Here is a 25,431-nt window from a genome sequence, read left to right on the forward strand (position 1 = left end):
ACTCGATAATGACCCTTCATAAATCACAGCCCACATTCACTCTGGCCTCCTGGTTCACAGGGAACTCCAGCAGAGGTTCTGTATAAAGGGACCATCACCAGGATCATTGCGGAAGACAATCCAAACAGGAGTGAGAGAGCGCAGAAGGAAGCCTCGTCCAAAGGACACGTCATCTACGAAGGGAAAAGTGGGCATGTGCTGTCGTACGATGGTAAGGATCCTTAATGTGGGTTCGAATCTCCACACATTCTGTTGTGTGACCAACTGGGAGCGAGAGAAATTGGAACAAGCAGTCTCCGATTAAAGAATTAATAAAGTGCCTCATCACGTCTCATGTTCCAAAGTGCTTCACACTGAATGAATTCATTTTGAAGTGTAGTCGCTGTTGTTATGTAGGCAAAAGTGACAGCCAATTTGTGCACAGCAAGATCCCACGAACAATAAGCAAAGTGAATGAGCAGTTAACCTGATTCAGTACTGCCCCTCCGACAGTGCAGTGCTCCCTCAGTACTGCCCCTCCGACAGTGCGGCGTTCCCTCAGTACTGCCCCTCCGACAGTGCGGCGCTCCCCCAGTACTGCCCCTCCGACTGTGCAGGACTCCCTCAGTACTGCCCCTCTGACTGACAGTGTAGCGCTCCCTCAGTACTGCCCCTCCGACAGTGCGGCGTTCCTTCAGTACTGCCCCTCCGACAGTGCGGCACTCCCTCAGTACTGCCCCTCCGACAGTGCAGCGTTCCCTCAGGACTGCCCCTCCGACAGTGCGGTGCTCCCTTAGTACTGCCCCTCTGTGCAGGACTCCCTCAGTACTGCCCCTCTGACTGTGCAGGACTCCCTCAGTACTGCCCCTCTGACTGTGCAGGACTCCCTCAGTACTGCCCCTCCGACAGTGCAGTGCTCCCTCAGTACTGCCTCTCCGACAGTGCGGCGTTCCCTCAGTACTGCCCCTCCGACAGTGCAGCGGTCCCTCAGTACTGCCCCTCAGACAGTGCGGCACTCCCTCAGTACTGCCCCTCCGACAGTGCGGCACTCCCTCAGTACTGCCCCTCCGACAGTGCAGCGTTCCCTCAGTACTGCCCCTCCGACAGTGCGGTGCTCCCTTAGTACTGCCCCTCTGACTGTGCAGGACTCCCTCAGTACTGCTCCTCTGACTGTGCAGGACTCCCTCAGTACTGCCCCTCTGACTGTGCAGGACTCCCTCAGTACTGCCCCTCCGACAGTGCAGTGCTCCCTCAGTACTGCCTCTCCGACAGTGCAGCGGTCCCTCAGTACTGCCTCTCCGACAGTGTGGCGTTCCCTCAGTACTGCCCCTCCGACAGTGCGGCGTTCCCTCAGTACTGCCCCTCCGACAGTGCGGCGTTCCCTCAGTACTGCCCCTCCGACAGTGCGGCACTCCCTCAGTACTGCCCCTCCGACGGTGCGGCACTCCCTCAGCACTGACCCTCCGACAGTGCGGCACTCCCTCAGTACTGCACTGAAATATCAGTCTGGATTATGTGGTCAAGTCTCTGGAGTGCAGCTTGAACCCACGACCTTCTGACTTATAAATAAGAGTAATACCACTGAGCCAAACTGACCAGATGAAGTTTGCGAGTTCGGATTTGTCTGGCGTTGTGTTTGGTGATGCACAGAGCCATTGGTACAGCTCATTGGTGAAGCATTGTGACCACAAAGTGTTTGTGAAAGCTGGTTTGTTTGGGGAGTGAGGCTCTGTGTTTTAACAGTAGTCACTCACAGATAAAGCGATGGTTCACTCAGTGTCATCACAATGTGATCGGAAACAACTGGGAACGGAATGATTTACCAAATGCTTATTCTATATAAATAGAGACAGAGAGTACAAAAGCCAGGAAGTTATTCTAAACCTTTATAAAACACTGGTTCGGCCCCAGCTGAAGTATTGTGTCCAATTCTGGGCACCACACTTTAGGAAGGATGTCAAGGCCTTGGAGAGGGTGCAGAGGAGATTTACTAGAATATGGTCCCAGGGATGAGGGACTTCAGTTACATGGAGAGACTGGAGAAGCTGGGGTTGTTCTCCTTGGAGCAGAAAAGGAGATTTGATAGAGGTGTTTAAAATCATGAAGGGTTTAGATAGAGTAAATGAAGGGAAACTGTTTCCAATGGCTGAAGGGTCGATAACCAGAGGGCACAGATTTAAGGTGATTAGCAAAAGAACCAGAGGCGACATGAGGAAAAACTTTTTTATGCAGCGAGTGGTGAGGATTTGGAACGCGCTGCCTGATAGGACGGTGGATACAGAGTCAATAGTCGTCTTCAAAAGGGAATTGGATAAATAAAAAAGAAAGACTTGCATTTCTGTAGCGCCTTTCACAACCTCAGGACGTCCCAAAGCGCTTTACAGCCAATGAAGTACTTTTGAAGTGTAGTCACTGTTGGAATGTGGGAAACGCGGCAGCCAATTTGTGCTCAGCAAGATCCCACAAACAGCAATGTGATAATGAACAGATAATCTGTTTTACTGATGTTGGTTGAGGTATAAATATTGTCCCAGGTCACCGGGGAGAACTCCCCTGCTCTTGTTCGAAATAGTGCCGTGAGATCTTTTACATCCACCTGAGAGAGCAGACGGGGCCTCGGTTTAACGTCTCATCCAAAAGACAGCGCCTCCGACAGTGCGGCGCTCCCTCAGCACTGCACTGGAGTGTCAGCCTAGATTTTTGTGCTCAAGTCTCTCGAGTGGGACTTGAACCCACAACCTTCTGACTCAGAGGCAAGGGTGCTGTCCACTGAGCCACAGCTGACACTTAAAGGAGAAAAAATTGTCAGGATATAGGGAAAGAGCGGGGCCGAGGGACTAACTGGATTGCTCTTCGAAAGAGCCGGCACAGACTCGATGGGTCAAATGGCCTCCTTCTGTGCTGCACTGTTCTTTGATTCTATGGAGTTGTTGCTGCTTTAAGCCAGTGTAGCAGCGACGTGTACAGCTCGATAGGGAATCAGAGCAGGGCAGGCGCCGTGGGAGCATCTGACTGGAGAGCCACGTTACTAACAAGCAAATGCAAATCATTGGCCCAGAAATTCGGGTCTCCGCGGGTGAGTACGCACGGGGTACTCACCCGTAAGCCCAATGGAAGTGCCGGTTTTGTGCATGCACTGCGCATGCGCGGGAAACCGGCACTTCCATTCCCCTGAAAGAAGGGGTTCAGAGGTTGAACGCGTGCGCGGGAGAGGCTGCGCGTGCGCATCGAACTTATGTTTTGTTTGCAGGTTTTCCCGGGAGGGTAAGTCTCCAGGAGTTAAACATGTAAAAAGCAGTCGCAAGGCCTGTTTTTTACAAGGTAAGTGGTGAATTAATTAAAATTAAAACATTTTTTCCACAGGTTTATTATTTTTAAATACTTTAAAGAAAGGTAAGTTTATTTTTAGCCCCGTTAGAAAATGTAATTAATTTTTTCGAAAATTTTAATTATTGTTTAAAATAGTTATTTCATGTAATTTATAGTTTATTTTAAAAATGTGATGTTTTTTAAAATTTATTTGAAGATTTAGTGATGTTTTGGGGCTTATAGTATTTATAGATTTGACAGCTCTTCCTGTCAAACTTATGAATGAAGTATTCCCTGCTACCATTGGCTCCCCATGGCCCACGTGATCCCAGGGGACGCATCGAACTAACTGCGCCCGCCCCTGGGATACGCAAGCACTGCGCGCCGGCAGTTGGTGGAGGTCCAGGATCAGAATCCCACGCGGGCCCACAGCTCAACGGCCGGCGCGGTAGGTCGGGGGCTTGCACCCGCGGGAAGCCTCCGACCCGAATTTCTGGGCCAATGGGTTAATCAGGTCGTCAAAGGGCAGATCCGCAGCTCACCGGCCGGGTGCACAACAGATCGGCCAAGACAATGGAGATGGAAAGTCCATACGTCCCATATTCCACACGTGTTAGCAGAGCTCCTGCTGCGCCGACAGGTGTGTCTCTGGTTTTTCCACTAATACATATTCCGTATAATTATCCAGGTATCGTATCGGAGAATTCAAAAGACGAGCGAAGGAGTTCCGGAGCCTTGCACGAGGTTGCTGCCATGAAGCGAAACTATGAGATGATGGAAGGAGGCACCCCGTGGGGATTACCGGCACGGGATTCACTGCCTTCCAGCTACGAGGGTCAGTGAGAAAGAACAGGAAACCTCTTCAGTGTCTAGAATTCGATCTCAAACCTAAATTAACTGCGGCAATTCATGCCAGCAGTTCGGGGTTGAGGACAGGCTTCACTCAGTCACACACAAATCAATCTGGCAAGGATCACTCTGCCCGTAACCCCTTTCGCACAAACTGACCATAATCAGTGGCACGATTGTGGCTGAGAAATCTCTTGATGAAACCCTCAGCCAGGCCCTTGTTACCTCCAGACTCGACTATTCCAACTCACTCCTGACCGGCCTCCCACCTTCCACCCTCCGTAAACTTCAGCTCATCCAAATCTCTCCTGCCCCCGTGTCCGAACTCACACCCAATCCCGTTCACCCATCACCCCCTGTGCTCACTGCCCGTGTCCTAACTCACACCCAATCCCGTTCACCCATCACCCCCTGTGCTCACTGCCCCGTGTCCTAACTCACACCCAGTCCCGCTCACCCATCACCCCCTGTGCTCACTGCCCCGTGTCCTAACTCACACCCAATCCCGTTCACCCATCACCCCCTGTGCTCACTGCCCCGTGTCCTAACTCACACCCAGTCCCGTTCACCCATCACCCCCTGTGCTCACTGCCCTGTGTCCTAACTCACACCCAGTCCCGTTCACCCATCACCCCCTGTGCTCACTGCCCGTGTCCTAACTCACACCCAATCCCGTTCACCCATCACCCCCTGTGCTCACTGCCCCGTGTCCTAACTCACACCCAGTCCCGCTCACCCATCACCCCCTGTGCTCACTGCCCCGTGTCCTAACTCACCCAGTCCCGTTCACCCATCACCCCTGTGCTCACTGCCCCGTCCTAACTCACACCCAGTCCCGTTCACCCATCACCCCCTGTGCTCACTGCCCCGTGTCCTAACTCACACCCAGTCCCGTTCACCCATCACCCCCTGTGCTCACTGCCCCGTCCTAACTCACACCCAGTCCCGTTCACCCATCACCCCCTGTGCTCACTGCCCCGTGTCCTAACTCACACCCAGTCCCGTTCACCCATCACCCCCTGTGCTCACTGCCCCGTGTCCTAACTCACACCCAGTCCCGTTCACCCATCACCCCCTGTGCTCACTGCCCCGTGTCCTAACTCACACCCAGACCCATTCACCCATCACCCCGTGCTCACTGCCCCATGTCCTAACTCACCCACTCCCGTTCACCCATCACCCCCTGTGCTCACTGCCCCGTGTCCTAACTCACACCAAGCCCCGTTCACCCATCACCCCCTGTGCTCACTGCCCCGTGTCCTAACTCACACCCAGTCCCGTTCACACATCACCCCTGTGCTCACTGCCCCGTGTCCTAACTCACACCCAGTCCCGTTCACCCATCACCCCCTGTGCTCACTGCCCCGTGCCCTAACTCACACCCAGTCCCGTTCACCCATCACCCCCTGTGCTCACTGCCCCGTGTCCTAACTCACACCCAGACCCGTTCACCCATCACCCTGTGCTCACTGCCCCGTGTCCTAACTCGCACCCAGTCCCGTTCACCCATCACCCCCTGTGCTCACTGCCCCGTGTCCTAACTCACACCCAGTCCCGTTCACCCATCACCCCCTGTGCTCACTGCCCCGTGTCCTAACTCACACCCAGTCCCGTTCACCCATCACCCCCTGTGCTCACTGCCCCGTGTCCTAACTCACACCCAGTCCCGTTCACCCATCACCCCCTGTGCTCACTGCCCCGTGTCCTAACTCACACCCAGTCCCGTTCACCCATCACCCCCTGTGCTCACTGCCCCGTGTCCTAACTCACACCCAGTCCCGTTCACCCATCACCCCCTGTGCTCACTGCCCCGTGTCCTAACTCACACCCAGTCCCGTTCACCCATCACCCCCTGTGCTCACTGCCCCGTGTCCTAACTCACACCCAGTCCCGTTCACCCATCACCCCTGTGCTCACTGCCCCGTGTCCTAACTCACACCCAATCCCGTTCACCCATCACCCCCTGTGCTCACTGCCCCGTCCTAACTCACACCCAGCCCCGTTCACCCATCACCCCCTGTGCTCACTGCCCCGTGTCCTAACTCACACCCAGTCCCGTTCACCCATCACCCCCTGTGCTCACTGCCCCGTGTCCTAACTCACACCCAGTCTGTTCACCCATCACCCCCTGTGCTCGCTGCCCCGTGTCCTAGCTCGCACCCAGTCCCGTTCACCCATCACCCCCTGTGCTCACTGCCCCGTGTCCTAACTCACACCCAGTCCCGTTCACCCATCACCCCCTGTGCTCACTGCCCCGTGTCCTAACTCACACCCAGTCCCGTTCACCCATCACCCCCTGTGCTCACTGCCCCGTGTCCTAACTCACACCCAGTCCCGTTCACCCATCACCCCCTGTGCTCACTGCCCCGTGTCCTAACTCACACCCAGTCCCGTTCACCCATCACCCCTGTGCTCACTGCCCCGTGTCCTAACTCACACCCAGTCCCGTTCACCCATCACCCCCTGTGCTCACTGCCCCGTCCTAACTCACACCCAGCCCCGTTCACCCATCACCCCCTGTGCTCACTGCCCCGTGTCCTAACTCACACCCAGTCCCGTTCACCCATCACCCCCTGTGCTCACTGCCCCGTGTCCTAACTCACACCCAGTCTGTTCACCCATCACCCCCTGTGCTCGCTACCCCCGTGTCCTAGCTCGCACCAAGTCCCGTTCACCCATCACCCCCTGTGCTCACTGCCCCGTGTCCTAACTCACACCCAGTCCCGTTCACCCATCACCCCGTGCTCACTGCCCCGTGTCCTAACTCACACCCAGTCCCGTTCACCCATCACCCCTGTGCTCACTGCCCCGTGTCCTAACTCACACCCAGTCCCGTTCACCCATCACCCCCTGTGCTCACTGCCCTGTGTCCTAACTCTCACCAAGTCCCGTTCACCCATCACCCCCTGTGCTCACTGCCCTGTGTCCTAACTCTCACCAAGTCCCGTTCACCCATCACCCCTGTGCTCACTGCCCCGTGTCATAACTCACACCCAGTCCCGTTCACCCATCACCCCCTGTGCTCACTGCCCCGTGTCCTAACTCACACCCAGTCCCGTTCACCCATCACCCCCTGTGCTCACTGTCCCGTGTCCTAACTCACACCCAATCCCGTTCACCCATCACCCCCTGTGCTCACTGCCCGTGTCCTAACTCACACCCAATCCCGTTCACCCATCACCCCTGTGCTCACTGCCCCCTGTCCTAACTCACACCCAGTCCCGCTTACCCATCACCCCCTGTGCTCACTGCCCCGTGTCCTAACTCACACCCAGTCCCGTTCACCCATCACCCCTGTGCTCACTGCCCCGTCCTAACTCACACCCAGTCCCGTTCACCCATCACCCCCTGTGCTGACTGCCCCGTGTCCTAACTCACACCCAGTCCCGTTCACCCATCACCCCCTGTGCTCACTGCCCCGTGTCCTAACTCACACCCAGTCCCGTTCACCCATCACCCCCTGTGCTCACTGCCCCGTGTCCTAACTCACACCCAGTCCCGTTCACCCATCACCCCCTGTGCTCACTGCCCGGTGTCCTAACTCACACCCAGTCCCGTTCACCCATCACCCCTGTGCTTACTGCCCCGTGTCCTAACTCACACCCAGTCCCGTTCACCCATCACCCCCTGTGCTCACTGCCCCGTGTCCTAACTCACACCCAGACCCGTTCACCCATCACCCCGTGCTCACTGCCCCATGTCCTAACTCACCCAGTCCCGTTCACCCATCACCCCCTGTGCTCACTGCCCCGTGTCCTAACTCACACCAAGCCCCGTTCACCCATCACCCCTGTGCTCACTGCCCCGTGTCCTAACTCACACCCAGTCCCGTTCACCCATCACCCCCTGTGCTCACTGCCCCGTGTCCTAACTCACACCCAGTCCCGTTCACCCATCACCCCCTGTGCTCACTGCCCCGTGTCCTAACTCACACCCAGTCCCGTTCACCCATCACCCCCTGTGCTCACTGCCCCGTCCTAACTCACACCCAGCCCCGTTCACCCATCACCCCCTGTGCTCACTGCCCCGTGTCCTAACTCACACCCAGTCCTGTTCACCCATCACCCCTGTGCTCACTGCCCTGTGTCCTAACTCACACCCAGTCCCGTTCACCCATCACCCCTGTGCTCACTGCCCCGTGTCCTAACTCACACCCAGTCCCGTTCACCCATCACCCCCTGTGCTCACTGTCCCGTGTCCTAACTCACACCCAATCCCGTTCAGCCATCACCCCCTGTGCTCACTGCCCCGTGTCCTAACTCACACCCAGTCCCATTCACCCCTCACCCCTTGTGCTCACTGCCCCGTGTCCTAACTCACACCCAGTCCCGTTCACCCCTCACCCACTGTGCTCACTGCCCCGTGTCCTAACTCACACCCAGTCCCGTTCACCCCTCACCCCCTGTGCTCACTGCCCCGTGTCCTAACTCGCACCCAGTCCCGTTCACACCCTCACCCCCTGTGCTCACTGCCCCATGTCCTAACTCACACCCAGTCCCGTTCACACCATCACCCCCTGTGCTCACTGCCCCGTGTCCTAACTCACACCCAGTCCCGCTCACCCATCACCCCCTGTGCTCACTGCCCCGTGTCCTAACTCACACCCAGTCCCGCTCACCCATCACCCCTTGTGCTCGCTGCCCGTGTCCTAACTCACACCCAGTCCCGCTCACCCATCACCCCTGTGCTCGCTGACCGTGTCCTAACTCGCACCCAGTCCCGTTCACCCATCACCCCCTGTGCTCGCTGCCCCGTGTCCTAACTCGCACCCAGTCCCGCTCACCCATCACCCCTGTGCTCGCTGACCTACATTGGCTCCCAGTCTGGCAATGCCTTGATTTATAAATTATCATCCTCCTGTTCAAATCCCTCCACGGCCTCACCCCTCCCTATCTCTAATCTCCTCCAGCTTTACAACCCTCCAAGGTCTCTGCGCGCCTCCAATTCTGGCCTCTTGAGCATCCCCGATTTTAATCGCTCCACCATTGGTGGCCATGCCTTCAGCTGCCTGGGCCCCAAGCTCTGGAATTCCCTCCCTAAACCTCTCTTTCCTCCTTTAAGACGCTCCTTAAAACCGACCTCTTTGACCAACCTTTTGGTCACCTGTCCTAATATCCCCTCATGTGGCTCGGTGTCAAATTTTGTTTGATAATCGCTCCTGTGAAGCGTCCTAGGACATTTTACTATGTTAGAGGTGCGATATAAATGCAAGTTGTTCACAGTTTCCAGTTTCCTGGTCCCAACCGTCTCCTTTTCACTATGGACGTCCAATCCCTCTACACCTCCATCCCCCACCAGGATGGCCTGAGGGTGCTCCGCTTCTTCCTTGAACAGAGGCCCGACCAGTCCCCATCCACCACCACCCTCCTCCGCCTGGCTGAACTTGTTCTCACATTGAACAACAACTCCTTTAACTCCACTAATTTCCTCCAAATCAAAGGTGTTGCTATGGGTACCCGCATGGGTCCTAGCTATGCCTGCCTTTTCGTGGGATATGTGGAACACTCTTTATCCAGTCCTACTCAGGTCCCCTCCCTCACCTCTTTTTCCAGTACATTGATGACTGTATCGGTGCCGTCTCCTGCTCTCGCCCTGAATTAGAAAATTTCATTCACTTTGCTTCCAATTTCCACCCTTCCCTCACCTTCACATCGTCCATCTCCGACTCTTTCCTTCCCTTCCTCGACTTCTCTGTCTCCATTTCTGGAAATAGGCTATCGACCAACATCCACTATAAGCCCACTGACTCCCACAGCTACCTGGACTACACTTCCTCCCACCCCGCTTCCTGTAAGGACTCTATTCCATTCTCCCAGTTTGTCCGTCGCCACCATATCTGTTCCGACGATGCCACCTTCCACACCAGTGCTTCCAACATGTCTTCCTTTTTCCTCAACCGTTGATTTCCCTCGACCGTGGTTGACACGGCCCTCGACCGTGTCCGTTCCATTTCCCTCACTTCTGCTCTCACCCCTTCCCCTCCCTCCCAGAACCATGATAGGGTTCCCCTTGTCCTCATCTTTCACCTCACCAGCCTCCACATTCAACAGATCATTCTCCGCCATTTCCGCCACCTCCAGCGTGATCCCACCACCAAACACATCTCCCCTCCTCCCCCCCCCCCCTCAGCATTCCATAGGGACCGCTCCCTCTGCGACACCCTGATCCACTCCTCTATTACCCCCAGCACCCCTTCCCCTTCGCCTGGCACCTTCCTGTGCAAGCGCAGGAGATGCAACACCTGCTCTTTTATCTCCTCCCTTCCCACTGTCCAGGGCCCCAAACACTCCTTCCAGGTGAAACAGCGATTTACTTGTACTTCTCGCAATCTAGTATACTGTATTCGCTGCTCACGATGCGGTCTCCTACATTGGGGAGACCAAACGCAGATTGGGTGACTGCTTTGCAGAGCACCTCCGTTCAGTCCGTGGGGAGCCCGAGCTTCCGGTCGCCTGTCACTTTAATTCTCCGCTCCACTCCCACTCTGACCTCACCGCCCTCAGCCTCTTGCACTGTTCCAACGTAAGCTCGAGGAACAGCACCTCATCTTTCCAATAGGCACTTTACAGCCTTCTGGATTTAACATCGAGTTCAACAATTTCAGACTATAAATTGGCCCCTGTATTTCTTTATAGCTTTTCCCCCTTGTCTTCTCACACGGCAGCTGTTGATGATTCTGCCATCGCCATTCACACCTCATCTAGAGTCCTCTTGTGTTTCTGTACTTGTCCCATTACCTCTCTTTATGCCTCGCACCATCATCCCTTTTGTCAGTCAATCTCTCCAGCCTTCCAGCCTGTCGCAGACCCTCCCTTTGTTCTTTCCTCCCCTCCTCCCTGCCCCTGCTTAAAAATCACTCTTCTCTAACCTTTCCCAGTTCTGACGAAGGGTCCCAGACCTGAAACGTTAACTCTGTTTCTCTCTCCACGGATGCTGCCTGGCCTGCTGAGTATTTCCAGCATTTTCTGTTGTTATTTCAGATTTCCAGCATCCGCAGTATTTTGCTATTATAACAGAATAATTGTTGTGTGTTTCAGGGCTGATGGTTCGCGCTGTTCCCAGGGACAGACTGAGTCACCACGACTCTAAGGAACGCCCACAGATGCTTGGCTCAATCACGCAAGGTACACTTTGTTAGGCTGTGATCGGTGTTGATGAAAGAGTTCAGTGGCAGACTGTCGATAGTCCGTGCTGTCACTGCTCTCGCCGCTCACCCCCACTTCACAGCTTCTCTTTCCAGCTGGAACATTAGACATTCCCAGGAGCAGTTTCACTGAGACACACACAGCTTTCCTACAGTTGTTCAAATAATTAACCGCACCGTAAGCAGTCGGGACTCCTCTGTTCTAGATTGGAATGTAACCTCTCCCTCCCAAGACAGTCAGCGGGTTCCACCGGACATCACTCCCACCAGAAATTACACTCACTGGGTAAGACAGGACGGGACAGGCGGGACGGGACAGGCGGGATGGGACGGGACGGGACAGGACAGGCGAGACGGGACAGGTGAGATGGTCAATCAATGTCCAACAGACTGAAGGTTCTCAAGTTACTGCAGGATTTTTGAATTTATTATCACTTGAAAATGTAGAATACTCTTTCTGGGTTTTTACTAAAACAATTTACTCGTTCATTTTACCTGGTGTTTTTCACGAGATACTCTGGTGTGAGCTCTCGCTTTACTCTAGACTGTTCTTTCAGGCATACCTCGGTCACATGCTGAAGCCCATGAAGAGTGCTTGAGGAGAGAAGCTAAGCAGATCAAGAGGGAGAGCACGCCGCCAAGAGGAGCATGTGAGGTTTTGAAGGCAAGGACCCGGGAGGGCCTCATCCCCACCGTCAAAGAAGCAGGCCGCTCGATCCATGAAATCCCTCGCGAAGGATCCCACAGGACACCAGAAACCTCTGTACTATCCAAACCCAACCCTGATGGCTCCATCTCGCAGGTAGGGATCCCACTTATTGTGCCCATTAAGGAGGTACAGCTCAAAACACCTGGGGAAGCCACTAATCAGTCACTCTAGATTGAATCCAGCCTTGGGTTATGGTTGAAAGTTTCCCCTCTGTAGAAGCTGGAAAGGTTCTTGTTTGCTGTGAGTTTGAACAATCGAGCTGTGTCCCATTGGGTTAATTGCCATTAGATCAACCCTCGGGAATCATATGAAGGGCAGAAGGTTTGAAGGGCAGCAGAGGTACTGAGGTTGGGGTCTAAGTGTGTTCCTGAGCAGAGCAGAGAACCTTCACCCTGAGGAAGGAGGATTCATTTGCTGAGGAGCAGTCCATTCCCTCAGACTGATCGACACAAGATTCATTGAGCAATAAAATGTTCATGGCTGAATCAGAGCAAAGATTATCTTGGCTAATTCTGTGTTAGCATTAAGCACATTATATTATCCAGACTAAATGTTTTTTATTCTAAATGTAATCTCCCTGTGATCATCTGCATTAATGGAACCACAGTCGTGTAACTCGAGGCAGGCGGGACATTCTGTACCGGGCATTTACACCGAGAGCGGGAGCTGCTGTCTGGGTTTTAGCCAGGCACAAGCCTGTTTACATTGCTAGATCCTGCCTCTATACAACCCCCAACTCCCTACACAACCCTCTATACAAGCCCCTAACCCACCCTAACCCCAAACCACCCTAACCCTAACCCCAACCCACCCTACCCCACCATAACCCTAACCTAACCCCAACCCTCCCTAACCCACCATAACCCTAACCCCAACCCTCCCTAACCCCAACCCTCCCTAACCCCAACCCTCCCTAACCCAACCCTCCCTAACCCCAACCCTCCCTAACCCCAACCCTCCCTAACCCCAACCCTCCCTAACCCCAACCCACCCTACCTAACCCTAACCCACCATAACCCTAACCTAACCCCAACCCTCCCTAACCCACCATAACCCTAACCCCAATCCATCCTACCCCACCCTAACCCCAACCCTAACCCTAACCCCAACCCACCCTAACCCCAACCCACCCTAACCCTAACCCCAACCCACCCCACCCTAACCCTAACCCTAACCTAACCCCAACCCTCCCTAACCCCAACCCTCCCTAACCCACCATAACCCTAACCCCAATCCATCCTACCCCAACCCTCCCTAACCCCAACCCTCCCTAACCCCAACCCACCCTACCTCACCCTAACCCTAACCCCAACCCACCCTAACCCTAACCCCAACCCTCCCTACCCCACCCTAACCCCAACCCACCCTAACCCCAACCCACCCTAACCCCAACCCGCCCTAACCCCAACCCGCCCTAACCCCAACCCACCCTAACCCCAACCCGCCCTAACCCCAACCCGCCCTAACCCCCACCCCAACCCCCGCCCTCTATACAAGCACATTACCTGACCCTAACCCTGACCCTTACGGTAAAGCATTCCTTCTTCTAATAACCCTGTGTGAAAACATTCCTTCTCATTTCCTCTTCGTTCTTCGAGCGCTGTTCCTCAGTCCACACCCTTGTAACCGATTCACCAACCAATCTTTCCGTTTACTGTCACAATCTCCGCTTTCAGCCTCTCTGTCCAGAGGAAACGGCGCCAGTTTTCGAGCCAATTACTTTGTGTTTTTTTTTCTTTCCTCAGGGAACGCCGCTAAAATGCGAAACCAGCCCGTCTGCATCGGCGGCCAAGAAGCACGATGTCCGATCCCTGATCAGCAGCCCAGGCAGGGTCTTTCACCCCGGGCACCAGCTGGATGTGATGTCCGAAGGTGGAAGAGGTTTGGAGAGGATTCGGTATAACGAGAGCCCAAAGAGCCGGCCAAGTCCCATCGTTAGTAGCGCGGGCTCCATTGTACGAGGGGCTCCCGTCATTATACACGAGCCCGCAAAGCCTCAGATCAGCCCATGTTCCTATGAGGATTATCAGGCTGCCCATCGGACATCTCTGCATTATAACGGGCCTTTGCACAGAGGCTCCCCTGTATCAGTGAGGGAAACCGCCTCCCGACAGCAAGAAGGTAAACAGCCAGAGGGTGCGGCACTGACAACTGGTGAATCGAAGCACGGCAATTTACAGGACAGGAGGCCACTGAATAATAGGGAGATCATGGCGCAAAGCTCGCGATTCTCACCCTCTCATTCTGTTCTTGTGTTGTTTGGTTAATTCTGGCTGAACGTGCTGGTCACACGGTTGCTCTCCTCTGATTATTAATTGTTTCAATATGTATTCAGCTCAGTTTGCACAAGTTCCCTCTAGGAGGAGGCCATTCAGCCCCTCGAGCCTGTTCCACCATTCTATTAGATCATGGCTGATCTGTATTTTCACTCCATTTACCCGCCTTTGCTGCATATCATCGATACCCTAACCCAACAAAAATCTATCAATCTCAATCTTGAAAGTTCCAATTGACCCCCAGAATCTACAGCCTTTTTGGGGGAGAGAGTTCCAGATTTCCACTGCCCTTTGTGTGAAGAAGTGCTTCCTGACATCACCCCTGAACGGCCTGGCTCTGATTTAATCATGTCTCCTTGTTCTGGACCCTCCCACCAGGGGAAATAGTGGAGTAGGATTCCTATAGAATTCTTTTACCATCCATTCTTCTAAACTCCAGTGAGTATAGGCCCAAGCTGCTCAACCTTCCCTCATAAGACAACCCCTTCATCTCCGGAACGGCCTCCAATGCAAGTATATCCCTCCTTAAATAAGGAGACCAAAACTGTACGCAGTACTCCAGGTGTGGTCTCACCAACGCCCTGTACAGTTGTAACAAGACTTCCCTACTTTTATACTCCATCCCCCTCGCAATAAAGGCCAACATTCCATTTGCCTTCCTAATTAATTACTGTACCTGCACGCTAACTTTTTGTGATTCATGTACAAAGACCCCCAGATCCCTCTGTACCGCAGCATTCTGTAATCTCTCTCCATTTAAATAATAATTTGCTTTTTTATTTTTCCTACCAAAGTGGATAACCTCACATTTTCCCGCATTATACTCCATCTGCCAAATTTTTGCCCACTCACTTAACCTCTCTATACAAACCTAATCTGAGCAACCTGTCCTCCTAATTTAACCCTTTTAGCCCCGGTACCATTCTGGTGAACCTGCGCTGCTACCCCTCCAAGGCCAGTCTATCCTTCCTGAGGTGCGGAGCCCGGAACTGAACGCAGTCGCTCCAGGTAGGGTCTGACCAGAGCTCGGTACAGCTGAAGCATCACTTCCTGCCCTTTGTATTCCAGCCCCCTGAGGTAAAGGCCAACATTCCATTAGCCTTTTAATTTATTTTTTCTACCTGTCCACGAGCTTTTAGTGATTTCTGAGCTTGTACCCCTAAAGCTCTCGGCTCCTCCACAGCTCCGAGTCTCTCACCATTAAGAAAATATTCTGATTTGTCTTTCTCGGATCCAAAGTGGGTGACCTCACACTTCCCCACATTGAACTCTATCTGCCACAGTTTTGCGCACCCACTGAATCTGTCAATGTCCCGTCACAATCAAGTACAAATAAAATTCTTACCAATAATTTTTGGTAAATTCCTGGCAAACAGGTTCCTGAACAGGAAGTGACTGAATAGTCAAAGTTGGGACGGTGCTCCTTGGGGCTGGACATGAATAGACACGGTGACGGACCCTTACACCATTGTCAAGTGTAAGGGTGATAAAAGGATTTCCTTCCACATGAGGAAGGGCCACATTATAGTGCTCACCACTGATAGTGACTAATGGGCCTTCCATCTCAGCCAGAGTTGTGATGTTTGCGCACTAATCCTTCCCTGCAATCGCTAGTCACGTCCTCACCCCTACGCTCCACAGAGTGTCTCTGTCCAGGCAGGATGTGTGGCAGCCCGTTGAATGTGAACCCCAGAATTAATATGTCAGCGTTGTCACTATTCCTCACGGGAGATAATGAATCGGGTCGATAGAGAGAAACTATTTCCTCTGGTGGGGGGAGTCCAGAACAAGGGGGCAGAACCTTCAAATCAGAGCCAGGCCGTTCAGGGGTGATGTCAGGAAGCACTTCTTCACACAAAGGCTGTTTAAGGCTGGCAGTCAATTGAAAATATCAAAATTGAGATCGATAAATTTTCATTGGGCAAGGGTCGTAAGGATTAGGGAAACAGGACGGGTAGGTAGAGTTCAGATACAGATCATCCATGATCTAACTGAATGGCGGAACAGGCTCGAGGGGCTGAATGGCCTCCTCCTGTTTCCATGGATACCCGCACACACTGTCAGTGTGAGGTTCTCTTTGCTCCACGGGCGACCCAGTTCGGAGTGTTGAGGATTCTGTTTGTCTAATCGATCTCCTTTCTCCAATTTCTTCAGGAAAAGTGGTTTCTCAGGAGCGGAAGGCCACTCCGACGCCCAGGGAAATGTCTTCTGCCAAATCACCGCACAGAGCGATCCCAGAGCACTTTGCCCACAGCCCGTACGATCAGCTGCTGGGGAGAATGACGGCCGCTGATTTATACCGTGGCTCCATTCCGCTGACCTTTGACCCTGCTGCTATGGCGCGAGGCATTCCTCTTGAAGCCGGTACTGGGTTTAATACTGTCTCTCTGGGGGAGACTCTCGGGTGGTTATGAAAGGAGTCTGACAAAGTTGATGGGGAAAATTGTTCGCAATGGCAAAGGGATCAAATCCCAGGAGATTGGGAATCTTTCTAAAGAGGGTAGATGTGGGTGAAGAAGGTCATTCAGCAATCTTAGCTCCACTCCAAGAGAAACCTACTGCCTCCCTCCATCACTGCAGCAACTGCCTCTTGATCACCTCCAGCACTTTCACCTTCACGATCTATTCCAAGGGCTGATCGTTCTTTGATGAAATTCTTCCTACCATCTGCCCTAAAGATGATCTGTTTGAATCTGTGGCCTCTTGGATTACCTTCAAATGATGCTCCATGTTCACCTTTTCTATGTTATTTAACAATACCAATCACCGTCTCTGGTGCCCTCTCCATTGCCCCACTTTCTCTCACCTCTCCGTGTAATGCTAGAGGTCAGCCTTGTAGCTCTTCGCATTGACTCCATGTCCCTTCTGCCTGAATGACCAGAACTGGACAAAGCCTCAAGTTGTGGCCAGACCACTGCACTGTCCAGTTTTAGGGCCATTTCCTTGGACTAATGCATTGCAGATTTAACTGATCATTCTGTTTGCCTTTGATTGCTGCTCCACTTTGACTTGACGTTAAGTGTTGAGCTGATGAACAGCCTCAAAACCCTTCCAACCTCAAAACCCTTCCAACACCCAACCTCCCCTTCAGCTATTTTGCCTCATTCTTTTTGAGTATGAGATGAGTGTTTCCCATTTTTCTTCCAATATGTCATCTCTCACACACATCTGCCACTGTTGCCCTTTTACAGATTTAATCTAACACTTTTATTAGATTCCACTAATTTCACTATTTTATGAGCTTCCCCCACTCAACATCCCCATCTCCAGCTCCCCCCATCCCCCCTCACACCCTACCTCTCCCACATCACAAATGTGAGTGTATCTTTACACCCAACATTGCAAAATTAACATTTTCTTTAACAATTTGTTAAAACGATGTGAAAGTGATTTATCACAACTTGGTGCGGACAGTCCTGTGACTTTCTGGGATCTGTGGAGCTCTTTTACCAGAAACCCATGTGAGCACACAACACTCCCTCACCACCTGCACGCTCCCATCCGCACTCCCCCACACTCCAGCACACACCCGCACACTCCGGCACGCTCTGGCACGCACCCACACACTCTGGCACGCTCCTGCACGCTCCGGCACACACCCGCACACTCCGGCACTCTCCGGCACACACCTGCACACTCCGGCACACACCCGCACACTCCGATACACACCCGCACACAATGATGATGACATAGTTGCCAGTTTTGAATTATTAAAGACCTAACGAGTTATTGAAAGCAGAAAATTGAAGAGTTTGCTACTGAAAAAGACTGAAGACCAAGCCTGTGATTAACGCTTCATTCCCACATTTCTCTAGCAGCTTACTGCCTTCCCAGGCACCTCAGCCCTGCCCCGGGTTACCCTCACCCCTACGCACCCTACCTGCTGCGGGGGTGCCCTGAGGCTGCAGCCATGGAGAACAGACAGACCATTCTAAACGATTACATCACCTCGCAGCAAATGCATCACGCTGCCACAGCCGCCATGGCACATCGGGCTGAGATGATTCGCGGACTCTCCCCTCGGGAGCAAGCGCTCACTCTGGGCTATTCCACCAATCCTCGAGGTAAGCCCTCCACCATAACCACCATGCGTTGCCTGGACCGTTCTGTATTCGCACTTGTGTCATCAGCCCTTGTGTCTGTGAACACAACTCCTCTCCTGCCGTACCAGTGCAGTTGTGGCCCAGACCCGTGCAAGAATGTAACATTTGTTAGTTTTACGAGTACCTTTTGAATGTAAATTTTGAAAGAGATAAATTAATTTCAGATGCTTCATTCTACACTTCAAACGTCCTACATTGGCTGTAGAGTGCCGGGGATGTTGTGAAAGGCGCTACGTTAATGCAAGCCTTACTTTCCTTTTTCTCTCCCTCTCTCCCCATCCCTCTCTCCCTCTCTCCATCGTTCCCCATCCCTCTCTCCCTCCCTCCATCGTTCCCCATCCCTCTCTCCCTCCCTCCATCAATCCCCATCCCTCTCTCCCTCTCTCCATCGATCCCCATCCCTCTCTCCCTCCCTCCATCGATCCCCATCCCTCTCTCCATCGTTCCCCATCCCTCTCTCCCTCCCTCCATCGATCCCCATCCCTCTCTCCATCGATCCCCATCCCTCTCTCCCTCTCTCCATCGTTCCCCATCCCTCTCTCCCTCCCTCCATCGTTCCCCATCCCTCTCTCCCTCTCTCCATCGATCCCCATCCCTCTCTCCCTCTCTCCATCGTTCCCCATCCCTCTCTCCCTCCCTCCATCGTTCCCCATCCCTCTCTCCCTCTCTCCATCGTTCCCCATCCCTCTCTCCCTCCCTCCATCGATCCCCATCCCTCTCTCCCTCCCTCCATCGATCCCCATCCCTCCCTCCCTCTCTCCATCGATCCCCATCCCTCCCTCCATCGTTCCCCATCCCTCTCTCCCTCCCTCCATCAATCCCCATCCCTCTCTCCCTCTCTCCATCGTTCCCCATCCCTCTCTCCCTCTCTCCATCGTTCCCCATCCCTCTCTCCCTCTCTCCATCGTTCCCCATCCCTCTCTCCCTCTCTCCATCGTCCCCATCCCTCTCTCCATCGATCCCCATCCCTCTCTCCCTCCCTCCATCGATCCCCATCCCTCTCTCCCTCCCTCCATCGATCCCCATCCCTCTCTCCATCGATCCCCATCCCTCTCTCCATCGTTCCCCATCCCTCTCTCCATCGATCCCCATCCCTCTCTCCATCGATCCCCATCCCCCTCTCCCTCTCTCCATCGTTCCCCATCCCTCTCTCCCTCCCTCCATCGTTCCCCATCCCTCTCTCCCTCTCTCCATCGTCCCCATCCCTCTCTCCCTCTCTCCATCGATCCCCATCCCTCTCTCCCTCCCTCCATCGATCCCCATCCCTCTCTCCCTCTCTCCATCGTTCCCCATCCCTCTCTCCCTCTCTCCATCGATCCCCATCCCTCTCTCCATCGTTCCCCATCCCTCTCTCCCTCTCTCCATCGATCCCCATCCCTCTCTCCCTCTCTCCATCGTTCCCCATCCCTCCCTCCCTCCATCGATCCCCATCCCTCTCTCCATCGATCCCCATCCCTCCCTCCCTCCATCGTTCCCCATCACTCTCTCCATCGATCCCCATCCCTCTCTCCCTCCCTCCATCGATCCCCATCCCTCTCTCCATCGATCCCCATCCCTCTCTCCCTCCATCGATCCCCATCCCTCTCTCCCTCCATCGATCCCCATCCCTCTCTCCCTCTCTCCATCGGTCCCCATCCCTCTCTCTCTCTCTCCCTCTCTCCCCATCCCTCTCTCCCCATCCCTCTCTCCCCCTCTCTCCCCATCCCTCTCTCCCTCACTCCCCATCCCTCTCTCCCTCTCTTTGTCTCTCCCCATCCCTCTCTCCCCCTCTCCATCGATCCCCATCCCTCTCTCCCTCTTTCCATCGTTCCCCATCCATCTCTCCCTCTCTCCATCGATCCCCATCCCTCTCTCCCTCTCTCCATCGTTCCCCATCCCTCTCTCCCTCTCTCCATCGATCCCCATCCCTCTCTCCCTCTCTCCATCGATCCCTCTCCCTCTCTCCATCCCTCCATCGATCCCCATCCCTCCCTCTTTCCATCGATCCCCATCCCTCTCTCCATCGATCCCCATCCCTCTCTCCCTCTTTCCATCGATCCCCATCCCTCCCTCCCTCTCTCCATCGATCCCCATCCCTCTCTCCCTCTCTCCATCGATCCCCATCCCTCTCTCCCTCTCTCCATCGATCCCCATCCCTCTCTCCCTCTCTCCATCGATCCCCATCCCTCTCTCCCTCTCTCCATCGTTCCCCATCCCTCTCTCCCTCCCTCCATCGTTCCCCATCCCTCCCTCCCTCCATCGTTCCCCATCCCTCTCTCCATCGATCCCCATCCCTCTCTCCATCGATCCCCATCCCTCTCTCCCTCCCTCCATCGTTCCCCATCCCTCTCTCCCTCCCTCCCTCCATCGTTCCCCATCCCTCTCTCCCTCTCTCCATCGTTCCCCATCCCTCTCTCCCTCTCTCCATCGTTCCCCATCCCTCTCTCCCTCCCTCCATCGTTCCCCATCCCTCTCTCCCTCTCTCCATCGATCCCCATCCCTCTCTCCCTCTCTCCCCATCCCTCTCTCCCTCCCTCCATCGTTCCCCATCCCTCTCTCCCTCTCTCCATCGATCCCCATCCCTCTCTCCATCGATCCCCATCCCTCTCTCCCTCTCTCCATCGTTCCCCATCCCTCTCTCCCTCTCTCCATCGTTCCCCATCCCTCTCTCCCTCTCTCCATCGTTCCCCATCCCTCTCTCCCTCTCTCCATCGATCCCCATCCCTCTATCCCTCCCTCCATCGTTCCCCATCCCTCTCTCTCTCTCCATCGATCCCCATCCCTCTCTCCCTCCCTCCATCGTTCCCCATCCCTCTCTCCATCATTCCCCATCCCTCTCCCTCTCTCCATCGATCCCCATCCCTCTCTCCCTCCCTCCATTGTTCCCCATCCCTCTCTCCCTCTCTCCATCATTCCCCATCCCTCTCTCCCTCTCTCCATCATTCCCCATCCCTCTCTCCCCATCCCTCTCTCCCTCCCTCCGTCATTCCCCATCCCTCTCTCCCCATCCCTCTCTCCATCGATCCCCATCCCTCTCTCCCTCTCTCCATCATTCCCCATCCCCCTCTCCCTCTCTCCCCATCCCTATCTCCATCGATCCCCATCCCTCTCTCCCTCCCTCCATCGATCCCCATCCCTCTCTCCCTCTCTCCCCATCCCTCTCTCCCTCCCTCCATCGTTCCCCATCCCTCTCTCCCTCCCTCCATCGACCCCCATCCCTCTCTCCATCGATCCCCATCCCTCTCTCCCCATCCCTCTCTCCCTCCCTCCATCGTTCCCCATCCCTCTCTCCCTCCCTCCATCGATCCCCATCCCTCTCTCCATCGATCCCCATCCCTCTCTCCCTCTCTCCATCCCTCTCTCCCTCTCTCCCCATCCCTCTCTCCCTCCCTCCATCATTCCCCATCCCTCTCTCCCCATCCCTCTCTCCATCGATCCCCATCCCTCTCTCCCTCTCTCCATCATTCCCCATCCCTCTCTCCCTCTCTCCCCATCCCTCTCTCCATCGATCCCCATCCCTCCCTCCCTCCATCGATCCCCATCCCTCTCTCCCTCTCTCCCCATCCCTCTCTCCATCGATCCCCATCCCTCCCTCCCTCCATCGTTCCCCATCCCTCTCTCCCTCCCTCCATCGATCCCCATCCCTCTCTCCATCGATCCCCATCCCTCTCTCCCTCTCTCCATCGATCCCTCTCCCTCTCTCCATCCCTCCATCGATCCCCATCCCTCTCTCCCTCTTTCCATCGATCCCCATCCCTCTCTCCCTCTCTCCCCATCCCTCTCTCCCTCCCTCCATCGATCCCCATCCCTCTCTCCCTCGTTCCCCATCCCTCTCTCCCTCCCTCCATCGATCCCCATCCCTCTCTCCATCGGTCTCCATCCCTCTCTCTCTCTCTCCCTCTCTCCCCATCCCTCTCTCCCCCTCTCTCCCCATCCTTCTCTCCCTCTCTCCCCATCCCTCTCTCCCTCTCTTTGTCTCTCCCCATCCCTCTCTCCCTCCCTCCATCGATCCCCATCCCTCTCTCCCTCTCTCCCCATCCCTCTCTCCCTCCCTCCATCGATCCCCATCCCTCTGTCCCTCGTTCCCCATCCCTCCCTCCCTCCATCGATCCCCATCCCTCTCTCCCTCGTTCCCCATCCCTCTCTCCCTCCCTCCATCGTTCCCCATCCCTCTCTCCCTCCCTCCATCGTTCCCCATCCCTCTCTCTCTCTCCATCGATCCCCATCCCTCTCTCCCTCCCTCCATCGTTCCCCATCCCTCTCTCCCTCTCTCCATCGTTCCCCATCCCTCTCTCCCCCTCTCCATCGATCCCCATCCCTCTCTCCCTCTTTCCATCGTTCCCCATCCACCTCTCCCTCTCTCCATCGATCCCCATCCCTCTCTCCCTCTCTCCATCGTTCCCCATCCCTCTCTCCATCGATCCCCATCCCTCTCTCCCTCTCTCCATCGATCCCTCTCCCTCTCTCCATCCCTCCATCGATCCCCATCCCTCTCTCCCTCTTTCCATCGATCCCCATCCCTCTCTCCCTCTCTCCATCGATCCCCATCCCTCTCTCCCTCTTTCCATCGATCCCCATCCCTCTCTCCATCGATCCCCATCCCTCTCTCCCTCTCTCCATCGTTCCCCATCCCTCTCTCCCTCCCTCCATCGTTCCCCATCCCTCTCTCCATCGATCCCCATCCCTCTCTCCATCGATCCCCATCCCTCTCTCCCTCCCTCCATCGTTCCCCATCCCTCTCTCCATCGATCCCCATCCCTCTCTCCCTCTCTCCATCGTTCCCCATCCCTCCCTCCCTCCCTCCATCGTTCCCCATCCCTCTCTCCCTCTCTCCATTGATCCCCATCCCTCTCTCCCCATCCCTCTCTCCCTCCCTCCATCGATCCCCATCCCTCTCTCCCTCTCTCCATTGATCCCTCTCCCTCTCTCCATCCCTCCATCGATCCCCATCCCTCTCTCCCTCTCTCCATCGATCCCCATCCCTCTCTCCCTCCCTCCATCGTTCCCCATCCCTCTCTCCATCATTCCCCATCCCTCTCCCTCTCTCCATCGATCCCCATCCCTCTCTCCCTCCCTCCATTGTTCCCCATCCCTCTCTCCCTCTCTCCATCATTCCCCATCCCTCTCTCCCTCTCTCTCCATCATTCCCCATCCCTCTCTCCCTCCCTCCATCATTCCCCATCCCTCTCTCCCCATCCCTCTCTCCATCGATCCCCATCCCTCTCTCCCTCTCTCCATCATTCCCCATCCCTCCCTCCCTCTCTCCCTCTCTCCCCATCCCTCTTTCCATCGATCCCCATCCCTCTCTCCCTCCCTCCATCGATCCCCATCCCTCTCTCCCTCTCTCCCCATCCCTCTCTCCCTCCCTCCATCGTTCCCCATCCCTCTCTCCCTCCCTCCATCGATCCCCATCCCTCTCTCCATCGATCCCCATCCCTCTCTCCCTCCCTCCATCGATCCCCATCCCTCTCTCCCCATCCCTCTCTCCCCATCCCTCCCTCCCTCCATCGTTCCCCATCCCTCTCTCCCTCCCTCCATCGATCCCCATCCCTCTCTCCATCGATCCCCATCCCTCTCTCCCTCTCTCCATCCCTCTCTCCCTCTCTCCATCCCTCTCTCTATACATCGTTCCCCATCCTTCTCTCCAGACATTCTTCAGCTATCCAGGAATTACATCGATGTCCCAGGGTGGACCTCCTATTGGGATTTCTATTTCTAGTATAATGGTGAACATTCTGGAACTGGGGTTTCCAATCTCTAGCCCATTGATCACCTGCAGCCCTTGTACTGGAAGATGTGTTCATGATTTGTTTAGAAATACTAACAGGAAACCCGATGAACATTTCTCCAGCGCTGTGACCCAGAGCAGGGAGGACAGGTGTTACCCCAGGACTAACTTTACAAACCAAATCTACCAGGGCCTTTCCCGCAGCCTGACACTCTGTCTTAAATTTAATGCAACAGATTTCAATGTTTTCAACAATCCGTTGCCTTTAGTAAAACACACATTCTAAAGAAGCTTTTTGTTAAACAGTCACCACTTGTCATTTCATTAGTTTTAAAACTTTAGATATCTTTCCTATCTTCTGAAGATTGTGTTTTGTATCCTACAAGTAGTTGGTCATCACCCAGGACTGATCGACCTCTGATATCAAATGTCGGAATGAGTCTCCCCGCTTGGGCGTGTATGAAACAAATATGTTTACAATCAATGTCTTAACTCTTTAATTATATTTTTTGCCATTTTTCTCAAAGATATTTGTATAAAATGGACCAGGTGCATTTTTAAAGTTGGATCTGACCTGTTTTCCAGGAATCATCGACCTGTCTCAGGTTCCCCATCTGCCTGTCCTGGTGCAGCCCCCCGCAGGAACCAGCAGCCCCCCCATGGACCGCATCACCTACATCCCCGGGGCACCTCCGCACTTCACCACACGGCCTTACTGCAGCTCCCCGCTATCACCCGGTAAAGGAACGCCCTCCGAGTCTCACTCAGAGCAGATAGAACGTAACTTTCACAGTCATCGGTGGGAGGGGGGACCAGGAGTGGATGGTGAGACCGGGAGTGGACGGTGAGTGACTGGGAGTGGACAGTGAGATCAGGAGTGACCGGGAGTGGACGATGAGACTGGGAGTGACCGGAGTGGACAGTGAGTGACTGGGAGTGACCGGAGTGGACAATGAGTGACTGGGAGTGACCAGAGTGGACAGTGAATGACCGGGAGTGGACAGTGAGATCAGGAGTGACCGGTAAGACTAGGAGTGACCGGGAGTGGACGATGAGACAGTGGACAGTGAGTGGACAGTGAGTGGACAGTGAGTGGACAGGGAGTGGACAGGGAGTGACCGGAGTGGACAGTGAGTGACCGGAGTGGACAGTGAGTGACTGGGAGTGACCGGAGTGGACAGTGAGTGACTGGGAGTGACCGGAGTGGACAGTGAGTGACTGGGAGTGACCGGAGTGGACAGTGAGTGACTGGGAGTGACCGGAGTGGACAGTGAGTGACTGGGAGTGACCGGAGTGGACAGTGAGTGACTGGGAGTGACCGGAGTGGACAGTGAGTGACTGGGAGTGACCGGAGT

General features: G+C 54.7%; 1 protein-coding gene across 1 annotated transcript in view; it reads left to right on the forward strand.

The window, feature by feature from the left end:
* Nucleotides 1-25,431, forward strand: part of ncor2 (nuclear receptor corepressor 2) — a 345,327-nt gene that overhangs the window by 293,742 nt on the left and 26,154 nt on the right. Inside the window, 8 exon segments of the mRNA XM_086011816.1 lie at nt 61-211; nt 3,977-4,123; nt 11,175-11,261; nt 11,839-12,083; nt 13,736-14,111; nt 16,421-16,630; nt 18,082-18,330; nt 24,662-24,814. Of these exon segments, the coding sequence (XP_085867942.1) occupies nt 61-211; nt 3,977-4,123; nt 11,175-11,261; nt 11,839-12,083; nt 13,736-14,111; nt 16,421-16,630; nt 18,082-18,330; nt 24,662-24,814 (1,618 nt within the window).

This window comes from Somniosus microcephalus, chromosome 19 (assembly GCF_052327205.1).
Source record: "Somniosus microcephalus isolate GS21.2 chromosome 19, FLI_Smic_1.0, whole genome shotgun sequence".
Lineage (NCBI taxonomy): Eukaryota > Metazoa > Chordata > Chondrichthyes > Squaliformes > Somniosidae > Somniosus > Somniosus microcephalus.